We start from the raw sequence: 13,127 nt of genomic DNA, 5'->3' as shown, positions 1-13,127 counted from the left end.
CAGTGCAGGGGCTGGTGGAAGATGGGGGATGGGGACAGGTGTGTGGAGTGAAGGTGGGGCCTGGCCCAAGTGTCCTTCTCCTCAACTCCATGGCAGGGGCATCCCAACTGGGAGGGGAAGGAAGAAGGGGGGAACTTCAGCCAGGCAGAGGGAGCAGCTGAAGGAGTTTCTCTCTTTCTCTTCCCTCACCTGTGGCCCATCAGCTCAGCAGCCAGGGCTGCAGCAGGGAGGAGGGGCTGATCAGGGCTTCTCCTCCTCTGCCTGGGGTTTGCTTAGACCAGGCAGACCCAGAGGGTCACTGACAAGCTGATGCTCGGCTGCTGCTGGATCCTCACCCCAGCGATGGGCAGCTGGATCCTTGGGAGCCAAATATCCCTGATGTGTGTGGGAATGAGGAAGTGGGTTTGTCACATGGCCAGCCCCAGTCAGGGCCCTGAGAGAATTTCCCTGCTTTGTGGAGGAGTCTCCGATGTCCAACACGGCGTTAGCTCCGCTTGAAGTTGAGTGGAGCTGACAATGCTTGATTCTGTGGGAGCACCAACTGAAGATTCCCCCACATTCAAGTTCTCTCTCTTCTGTGGATTGCTGATGGGTAATAATGTGTGAGCTCGGATTGAATCTTTTCCTGCATCTGAGGTATTTCTAGAGTCTCTCCCTCTTGTGTGAATTCTCCGGTGTTTAGTAAGATTTGAGCTGTTATTGAAGCTTTTCTCACATTCCAAGCATTTATGGGGCTTCTCTCCAGTGTGAATTATCTGATGTGTAATAAGGGCTGATCTGCGACTAAAAGTTTTCCCGCAGTCCACGCATTTATGGGGTTTCTCTCCCGTATGGATTCTCTGATGTGTAACAAGGGCTGATCTTACTTTGAAACTTTTCCCACAGTCAAGGCACTCATGTGGTCTCTCTCCCGAGTGGGATCTCTGATGTGTAACAAGGTTTGACCTCTGAATGAAACATTTCCCACACTCAAGACATTTATAGGGTTTCTCTCCCGTGTGCATTCTGCCATGTATAATAAGAGATGATCTCTGACTAAAGCTTTTCCCACACTCAAGACATATGTAGGGTTTCTCTCCCGTGTGCATTCTCCCATGTTTAATAAGGGATGAACTCTGACTGAAGCTCTTCCCACAGTCCAAACATTTATGGGATTTCTTTCCTGTGTGGATTGCCTGATGCGTAATAAGGGTTGATCTCACAGTGAAACTTTTCCCGCAATTGAGACATTTAAAGGGTTTCTCTCCTGTATGCATTCTCTGATGTGTAATAAGGGCTGGTCTCTGACTAAAACTTTTCCCGCAGTCCAAGCACTTATGGGGTTTCTCTCCTGTATGGATTCTCTGATGTGTAATCAGGGCTGATCTCACAGTAAAACTTTTTTCACAGTACAGGCACTTGTAGGGTCTCTCTCCCGTGTGGGTTCTCTGATGCGTAATAAGGTTTATGTTCTGATTGAAACATTTCCCACACTCAAGACATTTATACGGCCGCTCTCCTGTGTGGATTTTCACATGTTTCATAAGGGATGATCTCTGACTGAAGCTTTTCCCACATTCCCAGCATTTATGGGGTTTCTCTCCTGTGTGGGTTCTCCGATGGGTAAGAAGGTTCGATTTCCGATTGAAGCTTTTCCCACAGTCGAGGCACTGATACATTCTCTCTCCTGTGTGGATTCTCCGATGTTTAGTGAGGTTTGAGCTGTCACGGAAACTTTTCCCACAATCCAAACATTTATGGAGTTTCTTTCCTGCATGGATTGTGTGATGCATGATAAGGGCTGATTTCACACTGAAACTTTTCCCACATTTGAGACATTTATACATTTTATCCGCCATATGGATTCTCTGATGTGTAATAAGGGCTGATCTCTGACTAAAACTTTTCCCACAGTCCAAGCACTTATGGGGTTTCTCTCCCGTATGGATTCTCTGATGTGTAATCAGGGCTGATCTCTGACTAAACCTTTTGCCACATTTCAAGCATTTATGAGGTTTCTCCCCTGTATGAATTCTCTGATGTGTAGTGAGGTTTGAGATCTGATTGAAACATTTCCCACACTCAAAGCATTTATAAGGCCTCTCTCCTGTGTGCTTTCTCCCATGTATAATAAGGGATGATTTCTGGCTGAAGCTTTTCCCACAGTCCAAGCACTTATGGGGTTTTTCGCCTGTGTGGATTCTCTGATGAGTGATAAGGTTTGATTTCTGATTGAAGCTTTTCCCACAGCTGAGACATTTATAGCGTTTTTCTTCCTTGCGATTTGTCTGTGGGTCTGTGGTTTTCTTGGGGTCCTTGCATCCTACCCCACATTCAATGGATTGTTTCTCTTTCTTTATTGGGTCGTTTCCCAGCTGCCTCTCTGACCTCTGCTGACTTCTCCAAGCTTTGCCCTGGTCCAAGGACTGGGAAAAATTCCCTTCGGCTCTTCTCCAAAAGTTCCCCTGCAGTTCCACTTGATCAGGATCTTCCTGCTGTGAATTCTTCTCCTTGTTCTCACTCATCCTAGCCTCATGAACTGCTGGGAGAGAGAGAGAATCCAGACAAAAATAATTCCCTGTGATGGGAAGAAAGGACAGAACAGGGAACAGCACAGAGGGGAAAACACAACACGGTAACTGTTGGGGAGACCGAGGGCTGGTCTACACTACACAGTTAGGTTGACGTACGGCAGCTTACATCGACCTAATTATGTCAGCGTACACACTAGAACCTTGTCCTGCCAGTGGAAGTGCCCTACTACACCCACATAACAACTCCACCTCCAGGAGAGGTGTAGGGCTTATGTCGGTGTAGTGAGGGAGACGCACTGTCTGTGTAGACACTGCGTTCCTTACATGGGCTGTTGGCTGTCTTGTCAATTTGACGGCTCTGCTGGAGCTTTGAAATGGACAAGAAAGCCAGACTCCTGGCTCCACAGCTGGGCTGCTGCCAGCTCTCTGCTCCAAGTCGGGCTACCACCTGGGCTTCTGGCTTGGGCTACCGCCCCCATGCTCTCCACTCGCCACTAAAAGCCCTGCTGCCCCCCGCAGTCCAGGTGCCATGTTCCCTGCTGGCAGCCTGGCTGCCCTCCTGACTCTCGGCTCCCCACCGAGAGCACAGCAGCCAACTGGACTCCGGGCACAGATCTCCCCACCGGAGGCGAGAAGCCCCAGGCAGCTTCCCCCGGCTCATGGCTCTCAGGTCCCCAAGCTGCCCCTCTTCAGACAGTGGAAGCATTCTGGTGAAGACGCAAACCACCGACAGAAAGAGGGGAGCGTGGACATCAGCCACAGCAGTAATTACTGTGGTGGCTGTAAGTTGACCTAACATAGGTCGACTTAAGATTGTAGTGTAGATATGCCTTCAGAAATTGGACTCTGCCTCCATATCCCATCCAAATACTCCCAGGGAAGTAAAGTCGGGGAGGAATCTCCTTACAGTTAATGTAAGGTCTGATGCCTTTTTCTGCAGCCCCATTAGGACAGCAGGAGCCATGAGCCAAGAAGCAGAAAGTCACATTCCCTCTAAATTATATCAAAACAATGAAATATTGGGCTGCTAAGAAGTAGATCCTGTCCTAATAGCACCCACCACCACCAGATAAAGAAACAGATCTTAAGATGTTTACAGAAAACTTAGTTTGACAGCATTCTGTCTGGCAAGGAATCACTTATCAACAGTTGTGATTGTGAAATCCGTACTTCTTTACTCTTTGTCTTTATGGTCCCTGCTTTGCTATTGTTTATCTGTATGGTCTCTGTCTGGTTCTTTGCTTGTTTCTGTCTGATTGTAGTGCGGCAGCTGCCCCACTCCTGGAGAACAGGGGTTAAAAGCAGCCAAGCTAGGCTGATTGGGGAAGCAGCCACAGCTGGGGCCATGCCAATCAGGGCCCAGCTTGCCCTGATAAAAGGGCTGTGGGGCCAAGAGCCAGAGGAGTCTCTCTCTACCTGTGGAGAGAGAAGGACCTGGCTGCGCAGAGCAGAGCAGAGCAGAGCAGAGCAGGACAGGACAGGACAGGACAGGACCTGGCTGCCTGAGAGCAGAGCAGAGCAGAGCAGCTGAGCTCAGCTCAAGCCTGGCAAATCCCCAGGCTGAGGCCTTGCTAAAGGCCAAAGCAGGTACTGGGGCTACAGAGGTGCAGCCTGGAAATAGCCCAAGATCAGAGCTGCCAGACCTCAACCCCCTTCTGACTCTATCATGCAGAAGCTGGAGTCCCCAGGCAAACCAATCCTGACTGGCCACCAGGAAAAGCTCATCTGCCTTATTGGGAGTGGTGAGCATTGTATGCTTACTGTGTGTATTCTGTCTTGGTAACTGTGTAAATAAATAGAGGTTAAGGATATTACTGTGTAAGGCTCTTTCACTGGTAAAAGGTCCTGTAAGCACACAGAAGATTACGCCCTGACCCCTAGGAACAGGGCAGGGGGCCTAAATGAATTGTGCTATGCCTTGAGTCCTAGGAACAGGGTAAAGGTGAGCGCCATAGAGTGTGCGGGTAACACTAAAGGATGGTTGGGAAGCCATAGGTGATATCCACCATGATGAAACAATACCAGAGGGCTACAGCCTGACGAGGTGGGGTAAACACAACCCGGGGAGCTTGCTAATAGCACATCTTTGGGTGTCCCAGCTTTTTCATTCACTCGCCAGATGGTTTCTGTGTCAGTGTCACTGATTCCTCACCTGTGCGGGTGCCTCTGTGGACCTCCCATTCCTCGGAGCCCTGGAGATCAGGGACCCACGGCTCTTCCCCTCGTTCCAGCTGGGTGATCAGCTCCGGTTTGGGAACAGGAAATCCTGCTTGGAAGGGGAAGGGGGAATCAGGAAGATGAGCGTGTATCTCAAGTATTGACAGTATTTGTCACAAAGAACATTCCCTGAGTTCCACCTGCCCCATGCTGAGCTGGGGGATTGTGGAATCCCAAAGGACGGGAACATGGTCACTCTAACTATGCGGATGTGGAATCTGAACAAATGTAGACATGGCCACTGGGCCCCAGCGGGAGAGGCAAATGTCTGTGCGAGGAAGAGCTGTCACAGCATCGCTGGGGGTTTCCAGGATCTGTGCACTCTGTGGGACTTGCTGATGTAGACACAAACCCCTGCCTAGTCCTAAACCTCCAGAACCCTCCCCATGGCTGGAGTTAGTCCCAGGAATGGAGGATCACAGGGACGGAGGGTGTAAAGAGACACCAGGAGGGTGATGTAATGTCTTTTCTTGGGTCTTTTTCTTGAAAGCATGTGTCTTTCATTAACCAAAGTTGGTCCAGTCAAAGGTAGTGCCTCCCCCACCTTGTGTCTGTCCATCCTGGGACTAACAGGGCTACACCAACACTATAAATTAGTGAGAAATAATACAGACAGGGCCATACGCTGCTTCTTCTCCTTTGAAAGCTGGAGGGATGGGGATGAATCAGCAGGTTTATGACTCCCTGATTCCATTGGAGGGGGTATGGCAGTTGTAGTCAACAGGCAGACTGTGGGCTAAATCTGGACTGCTGGACATTTTTGAATGGACCCCAAAATCTTTGTATTTACTTATATTTATTTTCTTGAATCTGGATCTTGACTATACTTTGACCAAGAAATTTGCATGTGTGGACTCGGGTCCATTCCCTGATCAGTTAGATTAGAGGGGAAGAACTGAACAGATTCAGACATGCAGACCCCACGGCTTCTAATGGTTGAGGGGACAGGAATCCCTTACCCAGTGAGATCACCATCTCGTAGTTCTCCTGCATGACGTCCCTGTAGAGGGCTCTCTGACCAGGGTCCAGCAGAGCCCCCTGCCCCTCAGTGAAATACACAGCCACCTCCTCGAAGGTCACCGGCATCTGAAACAAGAGTCCCCAACTCAGCGTCTGCTGCCCCAGCCACAATTCCACTAGTCACAGGGGAGGAGGCCCAGAAAAGCAGAATCCCACCCCCACCCTGCTCAGAGCAGCCAGGAGGCTTCAGGGGATAGGAGAAGGTGAGAGCTGCTTGTCCCCCCCAGCAGACGGAGCAGGGCAGGGTCTTCTCATTTCCCACTCGCCTGCCAGCCACAGGCAGATACGGGAAGCAGAGCTCTGAGCCGGGGACAGGGTCAGGAATCCCGATAGCTTCCCTTCGTATTTCACAGCAGCCTCTGGCCAGTGGGGTCAGGCTCCAGCACTGGGAGTCTGGTCACTTTTCCCAGCCCTGCCCAGGGGGGTGTTTCCTAGTTCAGAAATGGGGGAATGTTCCCCCCTGACCATGGGCCTGTTCAGAAAATCAGGCCCAGGTTGAACATTTCCCAGCAGGTTTATCACACCCTCGCCCCTCCCTGCCTCACCCTGTGTCTTTCCTGCCCCTCCCCCTCTAGCTCCCTGAAAATCCCCTACCTGAGCTGGCTCCATCACAGCCATTTCCCTTCCCTGTCCCCTGGAAGACGGGACGATCTGGAGTGAAACGTGGACGTGATTCCTCAGCCTGTCGGGGCGATGGGGGAAGGTTTCAGGAGGGGCTTGAGTCCATTTCAGACTTTGATTGCCTCCGCAGGCTCTCTTCCTGCAGACAGATGCTCTAAACTAGGGGTTCTCAAAATGGGGTTTGGGACCCCTCATGGGGTCACAAGGTTATTACATGGGGGGTTGTGAGCTGTCAGCCTCCACCCCAAACCCTACTTTGCTTCAAGCATTTATAATGGTGTTAAATATACAAAAAAGTGTTTTTAATTTATAAGGGGGGGTTGCACTCAGAGGCTTGCTATGTGGAAGGGGTCACCAGTAAAAAAGTTTGAGAGCCACTGCTCTAGACCAGGGGGTTCTCACAACAGATTGTTTGGTGGCCTTAGAGTGCGGCCACCAAATCTTGCTCGTGGCCACTCTGACAAATTTTCCTAAAATACTTAGTTAACTTTAGGAAAAACAAACAAATATCAGGGCTGTCAATTAATTGCAGTTAACTCAAATTAACTGCAATTAAAAAAAATTAATTGTGACTAATCAGTTAATTGCACTGTTAAACAATAGATTCATAGATATTTAGGTCAGAAGGGACCATTATGATCATCTAGTCTGACCTCCTGCACAACGCAGGCCATAGAATTTCACCCACCACTCCTGCAAAAAACCTCACACCTATATCTGTGCTATTGAAGTCCTCAAATCGTAGTTTAAAGACTTCAAGGAGCAGAGAATCCTCCAGCAAGTGACCCGTGCCCCATGCTACAGAGGAAGGCGAAAAACCTCCAGGGCCTCTTCCAATCTGCCCTGGAGGAAAATTCCTTCCTGACCCCAAATATGGCGATCAGCTAAACCCTGAGCATATGGGCAAGATTCATCAGCCAGATACTACAGAAAATTCTTTCCTGGGTAACTCGGATCCCACCCCATCTAATATCCCATCACAGGCCATTGGGCTTATTTACCATGAATATTTAATTACCAAAACCATGTTATCCCATCATACCATCTCCTCCATAAACTTATCGAGTTTAATCTTAAAGCCAGATAGATCTTTTGCCCCCACTGCTTCCCTTGGAAGGCTATTCCAAAACTTCACTCCTCTGATGGTTAGAAACCTTCGTCTAATTTCTAGTGGCCAGTTTATATCCATTTGTTCTATATATCCAATAGAATACCAATTTAAATTTATGAAATATTTTTGGATGTTTTTCTACATTTTCAACTATATTAATTACAACACAGAATACAAAGTGTACAATGCTCACTTTATATTTTTATTACAAATATTTGCACTGTAAAAATGATCAAGAAAAGTAACCATATCTTTCAATTCACCTCATACAAGTATTGTAGTGAAATCTCTCTATCGTGAAAGTACACCTTACAAATGTAGGGTTTTTTTGTTTGTTAAATAATTGCACTCAAAAACAAAACAATGCAAAACTTTAAAGCCTACAAGTCCACTCAGTCCTACTTTTCGTTCAGCGATTCGCTAAGATAAACCAGTTTGTTTACATTTATGGGAGATAATGCTGCCCTCTTCTTATTTACAATGTCACCTGAAAGTGAGAACAGATGTTCACATGGCAGTTTTGTAACTGGTATTGCAAGGTATTTATGTGCCAGATATGCTAAACATTTGTATGCCCCTCATGCTTCGGCCACCATTCCAGAGGACAAGCTTCCATGCTGATGACGCTCATTTAAAAAAAAAACCATACATTAATGAAATTTGTGACTGAACTCCTTGGGGGAGAATTGTATGTATCTGACCCTATTTTATCCGCATTCTGCCATATATTCCATGTTATAGCAGTCTCAGATGATGACTCAGCACATGTTGTTCATTTTAAGAACACTTTTGCTGCAGATTTGACAAAACGCAAAGAAGGTACCAATGTGAGATCTCTAAAGATAGCTACAGCACTCGACCCAAGGTTTAAGAATCTGAAGTGCCTTCCAAATCTGAGAGGGATGAGGTGTGGCGCATGTTTTCATAAATCTTAAAAGAGCAACACTCCCACGTGGAAACTACACAACCCGAACCACCAAAAAAGGAAATCAACCTTCTACTGGTGGCATCTGACTCAGATGATGAAAAAGAACATGCATCTCTCAGCACTGCTTTCTATTGTTATTGAGCAGAACCCATCATCAGCATTGACACACGTCTTCTGGAATGATGGTTGAAGCACGAAGGGACATATGAATCTTTAGTGCATCTGGAATGTAAATATCTTGCGATGCCGGCTACACCAGTGCCATGTGAACACCTGTTCTCACTGTCAGGTGACATTGTAAACAAGAACTGGGCAGTATTATCTCCTGCAAATGTAAACAAACTTGTTCGAGTGATTGGCTGAACAAGAAGTAGGACTGAGTGGACTTGTAGGCTCTAAAGTTTTACATTGTTTTGTTTTTGAACGCATTTTTTTGGTACTTAATTCTACATTTGTAAGTTCAACTTTCATCATAAAGAGATTGCTGTACAGTACTTGTACTAGATCTGAAAAATACTATTTCTTTTGTATTTTACAGTGCAAATATTTGTAATAAAAATAAATATAGAGCACTGTACGCTTTGTATTGTTGTAATTGAAATTAATATATTTGAAAATGTAGAAAATATCCAAAAATATTTAAATAAATGGTATTCTAGTTTTGTTTAACAGTGCAATTAATTGCAAATTTTTAATAACTTGACAGCCCTAATAAATATGCACATATCCCTGTCCAAATCCTTGTAATTTATTTATGTAGGGTTCTTCTCCACCCCTCCCCTCCGCCCCAGATTAACTAGAAAAAATAATCATAGGACTGGAAGGGACCCTGAGAGGTCATCTAGTCCAGTCCCCTGCCCTCATGACAGGACTGAGTATTATCTAGACCATCCCTGACAGGTGTTTGTCTAACCTGCTCTTAAAAGTCTCCAGTGATGGAGATTCCACAACCTCCCTAGGCAATTTATTCCAGGGCTTCACCACCCTGACAGCTAGGAAGTTTTTCCTAATGTCCAACCTAAACCTCCCTTGCTGCAATTTAAACCCATTGCTTCTTGTCAGTTAAGAACAACAATTTTTCTCCCTCCTCTTTCTAATCAACTTTTACATACCTGAAAACTGTTATGTCCCCTCTCAATCTTCTCATTTCCAGACTAAACAAACCCAATTTTTTCAATCTTCCCTCACAGGTCATATTTTCTACACCTTTAATAATTTTTGTTGTTCTTCTCTGGACTTTCTCCAATTTGTCCACATCTTTCCTGAAATGTGGCACCCAGAACTGGACACAATACGCCAGTTGAGACTTAATCAGTGCAGAATAGAGCGGAAGAATAACTTCTTGTGTCTTGCTAATGTACAGTTGTATTTTGGTGCTCCTGGCCCTCGCTGCCTTCCCTGGCGTGCCCCCCAACCCCATACCCTCCGGCCTCCACTGCCTCCCTCTGCCCCACACGGATCTCCCCTGACCACCACTGCCTCTCCCAGCCCTCCACTGCCCCCCTGGGCTCCCCATCACCCCCTGGGCCCCACTGCTTCCCCCCAAATTCCCTTCTGCAGCCTCTCACCCCGCTGCTTGCCTCTTGACCACGGCTGCCAGTAAGGCCGGCCCTGAAGAAGCCACACCACCCTGAGCTGAAGCCCAGAGCCGAAGCCCAGAGCCAGAGCCCCCTGGCTGGAACTGGGGGGTGTGGGGCAGCTGAAGCCCAGAGCCCCACAGCTGAAGCTGGGGTAGAGGGCCTGGAGCCAGAGCCCCAAGGCTGAATGGGGTGAGGGGGATTAAGTCCTCCCCTGGAGCCCCGCAGCTGAAGCTGGGGACGGGGACTGAAGCCCTCCCCTGGATCCCTTGGGCACTGCAGGGAGGGGCCACTGCTTTGCCCCCTCCCCCCTCTCTGCCCAGGAGGCTGTTGTGGCCGCATTGAGAAACGGCTGCTCTAGACGCTGCCAGGCTGGGGAATACCCTCAGGCTACGTCCACGCTACCAGGGCTACAGCGGCACAGGACTGCGCGGCAGGAACACGGCTACAGCCCCGCAGCGTGGACGCTCCTACAGCAGCGGCAGGGGGCTGCCCATCAGAGAATCCACCTCTCCAATCGGAAGGAGCTCGTTCGGGGGACGAATTCTCCCGTCTGTCAAGCTGCGTCCACAATGGGGGTCAGGTCGACTTAACTATGGCGCTCAGGGCTCAAAACTTTGCCTTGCCCTGAGTGAAGCAGTAGATGGACCTGATTGTTCGCTATAGCCCAGGCCTTACAACACAGACCCGGCCCCTCCCAGCAGGCTCCACCCACCAACACTTCTAAACCCCCCCAGCATCAGAGCTGGGCACAGTTCAGGGCAACTGCTCCTGTATTTCTGCTCAGTGGTCCAGCCAGGGCACCCGCTGGGCCCCGCCCCAGCAATCGCCTCTCATGCGTGGAGACCAAGTCTTTCCTAGGCCATGTCTACACGAGCACTTATGCAAGCAAAACTTCTGTCGCTCAGGGGGGTAAAGAAAGCTCTCCCGCCGACACAGCGACTGCCGCTCACTGAGCTGGTTTTATTGTGTAGACGGGACAGCTCTCTCCTGTCAGCGTAACGTGGCCACACGAGCGGTCTCAGAGCGGCACACCTGTGCAGCTCCCAGTTTGTAAGTGCAGACATGGCCCAAGGAAATCCATCGCACTCGTACTGTTCCCAAAAGGCCTTTGAAATCCCTAATATCTCCCAGAGATGGCATCAGTCCCGTCTTCCCCCCAAAGGACTCCCATACAACCGCACAGCAGCCCACAAGCAGTAGCATTGTCAATACAAGGGACTCCCAAAATGCTTACACTTAATTCAATACGGATTAGAGTCACAGAACCATAGGGTCAGAGGGACCACAAGGATCATCTACTCTAACCCCTGCCAAGATGCAGGATTTGTTGTGTCTAAGCCACCCAAGGCAGAGGGCTATCCAGCCTCCTTTGGAAAACCACCGTTGAAGGAGCTTCCATGACCCCCCGAGGCGTCTGTTCCATTGTCCTCCTGAGATTTTTCCCGAGATTTATTGTAAATCGGTTATGCTGTAGTTTGATCCCATTGCCTCTTATCCTGCCCTCTGGGGCAAGAGAGAGCAACTTCTCCAGATACCAGCCTCCTCTTCTCCCTCAGCAATAACCAGAGCCCTCTAGTCTGATGGCAACACCTAATGAACGAGCTGCCCCGGACTCCCCCTGCAGCCCCCAAGGACAGGCAGGTAGAGGCTGATCTCACTGGCCCATCCACACTCATCCCCTGCCAGAGCCAGCAGTGACTCTGGTCTGACACCGGTCTGGCTGAGATCTGAATCCATGGCACAGGGAAGCTGCCATTGTCTCTCTCACCACCCCTCTTCCTTTTTACTGCCTCTGCCTCTCCCTTCCCCAGCCAGCCTCCAATTGCTCTCCCATTCCCCCTCTGGCCTCCCCAGTCCCCTCTCCCCTCATTGCCCCCTTTTCCTTCACTAGATCCCACCACCCAGATTTCCCTCTATTCCAGCCCTGTGTCCTGTGGGCTCCACAATTCTCCCCCATACAGTGATCCCCCTGCGTTGCCTCATCCTCCATGGAGCGCCCCCCCCGTCCCCTGCCCCTGCATCGCCCTTCAGCCTCTGCACTCATCACACATCCCTGTTCATCTGTAAATCCCCTCTTGCACACACCCTCTTCACACATCTTGGGGCTCCCACCTCCCTTTGTCCCCCCACATGTGGTTGTCTCAGACCCCAGTGCACACACGGAGCTGGCGGCAGCTTTTCTGGGCACAGGGCAGGGAATCGCAGCCAGCCCCGCTGGGAGCAGCCTGGGGCCAAACCCTCCCGCTGCAGCCTGGGTGTGACGGCGGGGGGCACCGCTCCCTGGGGGGACGGATGGGAGGGTCTCTCTTACCTTCCCTCCAAGCGGTGCCATCCCTGGGAGCAGAGGTCAGGTTTCCCCTTAAGCGATGTCCTGGGCAGGCTGGGGTGTCTGGACTGATAAGTCTCTTGGGGAGCAGCAGGAATGTTACTCTCTCTATATTAACCTCTCCCATCTGCAGCCAGGACTCTGGGGTTGCCAGCAGCAGCTGTTGGGGCTCTGGATCTTGCAAGAAGCATGGATCTCACAGTGGTCAGCAACAAAAAAGCCTGGTCTACACTACAGAGAACCTGGACCTAATTATGTCAGTGTCTCCACCACAATGCTGCTGCTTGTCAGTTTCAGGCCTGCTATTCTCTCCCCTCTGCAGCCACAGCTCACAGCTGGAGCCGTGAAATTGACAAGAATGTCAATTTCACAGCTGGTAGGCTCCCTGCTGTGAAATTCAGCCAGGGGCTGGGCTCACAGCTAGCACCTCCCCACCCAACTGTCAGCCAGGCGACAGGCTCACACCTGGAGCCACCACCCCTCACCCCAGGGTGATAGCAGAAGCTGTGAGCCACCCCACCGCCCACTGGGCTCAATTTCACAGCAGAGAGCCTACAGCTCCAGCTGTGAGCCCTCTGCTGCTCTGAGCCAGGATGTCAATTTCATTCCTGATAGGCTCTCTACTGTGAAATTGAGCCCTGGGCTCACAGCTTGAGCTCTCACCCCAGAGGCATGGGGGGGCTCCAGCTGTGAGCCCTGTGCAGCTGTCAGTGCCCCACATCCGGATGTCAGTGTCCCACATCAGTTGGTGCAAATGCGCCTGGTGAGGATGCGCTCCACCAGCAGAAGGAGGGCAGTGTGGACCCCAACA

The 13,127-nt window shown here is 49.9% G+C and overlaps 2 protein-coding genes across 2 annotated transcripts in view; both read right to left on the bottom strand.

Moving 5' to 3' along the window:
* LOC114018224 (zinc finger protein 850-like) overlaps nt 1-6,383 on the bottom strand; it is a 28,633-nt gene extending 22,250 nt beyond the window's left edge. The window contains exon 1 of the mRNA XM_037914694.2: nt 6,345-6,383. Coding sequence (XP_037770622.2) covers nt 6,345-6,368 — 24 coding nt within the window. The 5' untranslated portion in view covers nt 6,369-6,383. The remainder of the gene's footprint in view (nt 1-6,344) is intronic.
* LOC102944114 (zinc finger protein 436) overlaps nt 1-13,127 on the bottom strand; it is a 156,854-nt gene that overhangs the window by 73,166 nt on the left and 70,561 nt on the right. The gene's annotated exons all lie outside the window — the stretch shown is intronic.

This window comes from Chelonia mydas, chromosome 14, assembly GCF_015237465.2.
Source record: "Chelonia mydas isolate rCheMyd1 chromosome 14, rCheMyd1.pri.v2, whole genome shotgun sequence".
Taxonomy (NCBI): domain Eukaryota; kingdom Metazoa; phylum Chordata; order Testudines; family Cheloniidae; genus Chelonia; species Chelonia mydas.
The sequence above is the reverse complement of the archived record's forward strand: the minus strand, read 5'-3'. Positions and strand labels throughout refer to the sequence as shown.